Source organism: Cryptomeria japonica, chromosome 7 (genome assembly GCF_030272615.1).
Source record: "Cryptomeria japonica chromosome 7, Sugi_1.0, whole genome shotgun sequence".
NCBI classification, from domain to species: Eukaryota; Viridiplantae; Streptophyta; class Pinopsida; order Cupressales; family Cupressaceae; genus Cryptomeria; species Cryptomeria japonica.
Genome location: NC_081411.1, coordinates 686,862,163 through 686,866,500, shown reverse-complemented (window position 1 = coordinate 686,866,500; position 4,338 = coordinate 686,862,163). Strand labels below are relative to the sequence as shown.

Genomic DNA, 4,338 nt, shown 5'->3' with positions numbered 1-4,338 from the left:
ATTCAAAATTTATGGGATAGACAAAAGTGGGTGGCATTTAAGGTTGGGAGGTGTGATGGGAAAGCCATTTATGGCAAAGAGTTGACCCATCCCTGATCATGGTGATTACGAATGTGCAAATTATTAAGGGGAGTGATTAGGTGGGATGATGGAGGATTAGAATGCAAGTGGATGAATTAGGAGGATGGGACATGAGGAGAGAGAGAGAGAGAGAGAGAGAGAGAGAGAGAGAGAGAGAGAGAGAGAGAGAGAGAGAGAGAGAGAGTAGGTGGAGGACTTTAAAATTGAGAGAAATGATTATCATGATTAGAGTAGGATTAATTAGGTTAAGTGATGATGATTAGGAAGAAGATTTGTAGGAATCAAGGCATTAATTAACTAATTAGGATTAGATGAGGATATTGACTAAAGTTGGGAATTGCAATAATTTAGAAGAATTGGTTATAATTAATTTGATAAATTAATTATATGGCTAAGCTAACAAAATTAATTAATATAATTTAATTAGTTTTGAGAGGAATAAGGGATAACATAATTAATATGATTAATTATGCAAAAAAAGCAAATTAATTAATTATTAATTTAATTAATTTTAGACATCTACAACTAACATTACTAAAATTCATATTAGGACATCCTTATAGGTAGAAAATGAAAATTGCACCAAGCAAGCGACAAAAAAAAACATGTAAGTTTTGAAGGACTTAAAACAATAATTATAATCTTGCTTTAAGAATGATCAATGGCAAGGTCATATTTAAGACAATTAACAACCTTATAAGCAATAAATCATCATATAACAATGTATACTCAATAATATAAATAGTAGTAATATTCTTAACCTTTTTATTTAATTTACCCTTATTATAACTAACACAACATCTATATCGATCACATGTCTACTAAATAGATATTGAAGACATCACCTTATGATTGAGTACTTGATACTTAGTGTTTATTATAATCATGGTGATATCATGACTTCTCATTTTATTATATAATGACCTCTTGAAATTCACTAGAAAAGAGCTACATAGTCAAGACATAGCTTGATGTGTTATTTTCATGTAATTCATTTTAAAGAAAGGAAATTAGAATATTGAACTACCCAAAATACCTATCTATATTATAGTCTTTTGTGACACAATAGTAACATTTCAAAGATCCATTGTATATATTCTAATATGAAGAAAATTCAATCGCATTATTTGAGTTATTAATCCTCAAATTTTATATACTTACAACATTTTTAACGAACAATTATCTATACAATTATGTTGTTTAATATAATAAAATTTCTTAATGTACACATTTACTTGCATAGTAATGTTCATATGCACAAGGATATCATCCCACCTCCTTGTATTGTTGTCTTCTCTAACATGTAAAGCACTCCCAAAAGTCCTCCTTTATGCTTTGATGGACATTGTAGCCTATTAGAAAGCCCTTACTTCTGCACAAACGTTTTACACCTCCAATTCATTTGCTTGAAGTTTTTTTTGAAGCCTTTTTAACAAATTGATAATTGTGCTTATCTTGCAATCATGGCACTCCATTCCCTTGTTAGGACACCATTACTCTCCATCCCCCTTCTATCCTCTTCCTTTTTTTAAATCCAAATTTATTTTCAATTGATCTTCATGCCATGTGAGCCTTGCATGCAAGCCTCCTCCAAGAATGTGACAAAAAATTGTTCAAAGATAATCTAGAAATATCTCTAAATATTCCTTGAAGAGTGGATTTCTTTCATTTGCCTCCAATTCAAAAATCCTTCAACATTCTCTATCGATTTACAATCATAAAAAAAATAAAGTTTCAATTAAAATTAAAAATGACAAGAAAGTTTTAAGGTAAATTAATCATTTTTTAGTATCATTTATTATCTTTCATTATTTTCATCTAGATCTATTATTCGACCTTAATACTCATAATTACCATTACTTGATCCAACGACATCATAATCTACTAAATTTCTAATTATGATTCTCCCCCTTAATAAAATCAAACTACAATGAAAACTCTTCTAAACCCTAAAATCCTAAAGATCTAATACTATGCAATACAATTCCATTCAGAACTTTACAATTTATATCTATAATTTTTATTACTCTTTATAAGAATGACCCCTATATCTGCATTCATGATCATAATATAAATATATTTTTATTATAAATATAAATTTGCGCCATTTGAGTGAACGACCTTTTCTTCTTGTCTGTCAATATAAATCTGAGAAAGACGGGGTAATGGAAAAAATGGATCCATTAAAGTATACCAGACATTAAATATCATAGAAAATGCATGGCAGATCATAATAGAGTTCCTGATGCAAATATGAAAACAGAGGAGCGAAAAATTTATGACTGAATCTGCGATACGGAAAAATGGGTGTTTTTATTCATGATGCTGAAAACATTATACACTGCGAAAGAGGCCATTGATTCCCGCCTCTCTTACTCTATTATACCCAGTTTTCATTCAATACCACAATGGCTGCCAATTTAAAGGGTATATTATGGTAATCTGTCTCCAAAGCTGAGTTGAGACCAGAGCTTGTAGAGAATTGTTGATTGCAATATACAAGCACAAATCTTGTGAAAGCCTGATACCCCTCAGCGTTTCATCTGAGATCTCTTCTGAGCAATGGTCTTTTCAGATTGGAACTACTAACATTGCTGTCATCTGACAGATTTGGGGATTTTCTCTTCTTGTTCCCAACACCTGATGTCTGCTCTACCAGCCTCCTCCTCTCTGCTACAGAGGACATTCTTCTACCCTGAAAAGGGAGACAAACAAGATTTATCAGCCAAAAGATTCAAACAAAATACACACAAAATGACACCAAGGTAAGTGAAAAATAGAGAAAACTTACATTATATATGGATTGGGCATTGGCACTGGTAGCAAACAGGTGGGTAATTTCTTGCAGAGGCTGCCTCTTTATTAAATGTAGGGCAGAAAATGGTGATGGCGATCTGCCTGCTAAAAATGGAGGAGAGTTCTCCTTGTTTTGGTGTTGTTCCACAGAAATACCCAGATGTTGAGACCTTGGTGGAAGCAGCAGATCCGCCAGCAACTCCATTCCCCCACTGTCGAATGTGTTTGAAGAACAAGTGGGGAAAGAATTGCAGAGACGCGCGGAATGGAAATGGTTGTCAATTGTGAGGCGTATTTGTAAGTGCGGTACAGAGATTGAATGAGCTTGGCGGGGAGAGTTTTGAGAATTTGAGACTTCAAGGGAGGAGGGAGATGCCTGAAAATGGAGTTAAAATGATGGAGGGAGAAACTCAATTTCTAAATTTCAAAACAGTTTCCAAATTTTTACAGTTTAAATTTTTGGGATCCACCCAGATTTGCTGTAGGATTGGCGGGGTCACAGGTGTTCAGCTTTACTGACGACTTTGATAGTCGTTACATATTGTTATTCGTATGTTCTAAATTTGACGGTGTCTTAAGTAATTTTTCACTTTTTATATAGCTTTTTATCTTCGACTACAGATTCACCATTTTATCAACCAAATTTTATATGCATCTATTAATTTGTAAACCTTCTAGCACACAAGTGCATATAATTTTTTATCAACCAAATTTTATATGCATTAATTTAATTTTTTATCAACCAAATTTTATTCTATTAATTTGTAAACCTTCTAATATACCATTGCATATAATTTTTAATCATCGTGATGCTAAATATTTATATACAATTATCTACTAAAAGATTTACAATTTATATTGTGAATTGAAAATATCATGTTTTTTTGCACTTATTCTTCATCTTGAGATTTTACATTCCTTGGTCAATCTTGTGGTTCTCAAATTTCATCCTAAAGGACTCACAATTGACCCCAAATTCAAAGTTTTAAATTTCAAATTCTCTAATTTATGCACTTTTCTAATCATCATGAGGTGTCCATTGAAAAGAAGCAAGATATGTCAAAATGCTTCCTAAACTAATCTATACGAAGAGTATTATGTAGAATTTATGATCTTTACAATTACAATTAAAGGAAACGCATACAATAAAGATTACAACATAATTAAGTAAACCCTTGCATGAATATAGGTGAATTTATTTTTCTCTATAAGATAACAATAAAGGTTCTATCCACTTTTTTTTTTAATGTGTAATTTTTTTATTTTATTTTATTTTCAACTAATTTGAGTATAATTGGTGTGAGATTGGTTTGAGAGTAATTGGTGATTCTCATTGAAAAATTTGTGAAGTAAGCAGTTCTAATTTTTTATGCATTATGTAAGCTTGAATATAAGTTGAAATTATTTCAAATAGGAGTTTGCTAGAAACCATTATATTAAAAGATGAATAATCTTAGACCT

At 31.4% G+C, this 4,338-nt stretch overlaps 1 protein-coding gene across 1 annotated transcript; it reads right to left on the bottom strand.

Annotated features, from left to right (window-relative positions):
- Positions 1 to 2,375: 2,375 nt before the first annotated feature.
- Positions 2,376 to 3,220, bottom strand: LOC131078511 (uncharacterized). Its single transcript, XM_058016233.2, has 2 exons — positions 2,873 to 3,220; positions 2,376 to 2,776 (listed from the first exon to the last, which is right to left on the bottom strand). The coding sequence occupies exons 1-2, from the start codon at positions 3,080 to 3,082 to the stop codon at positions 2,621 to 2,623; spliced, it is 366 nt and encodes a 121-aa protein (XP_057872216.1). The 5' UTR covers positions 3,083 to 3,220; the 3' UTR covers positions 2,376 to 2,620.
- Between the last annotated feature and the right edge of the window lie 1,118 nt (positions 3,221 to 4,338).

Bases quoted from the DNA above. Each gene is read 5' to 3' on its own strand.
- LOC131078511 (XM_058016233.2), bottom strand. From the start codon at position 3,082: ATGGAGTTGCTGGCGGATCTGCTGCTTCCACCAAGGTCTCAACATCTG. The intron at 2,777-2,872 runs GTAAGTTTTCTC...CTCCCTTTTCAG, and splicing joins ATGCCCAATCCATATATAAT to GGTAGAAGAATGTCCTCTGT.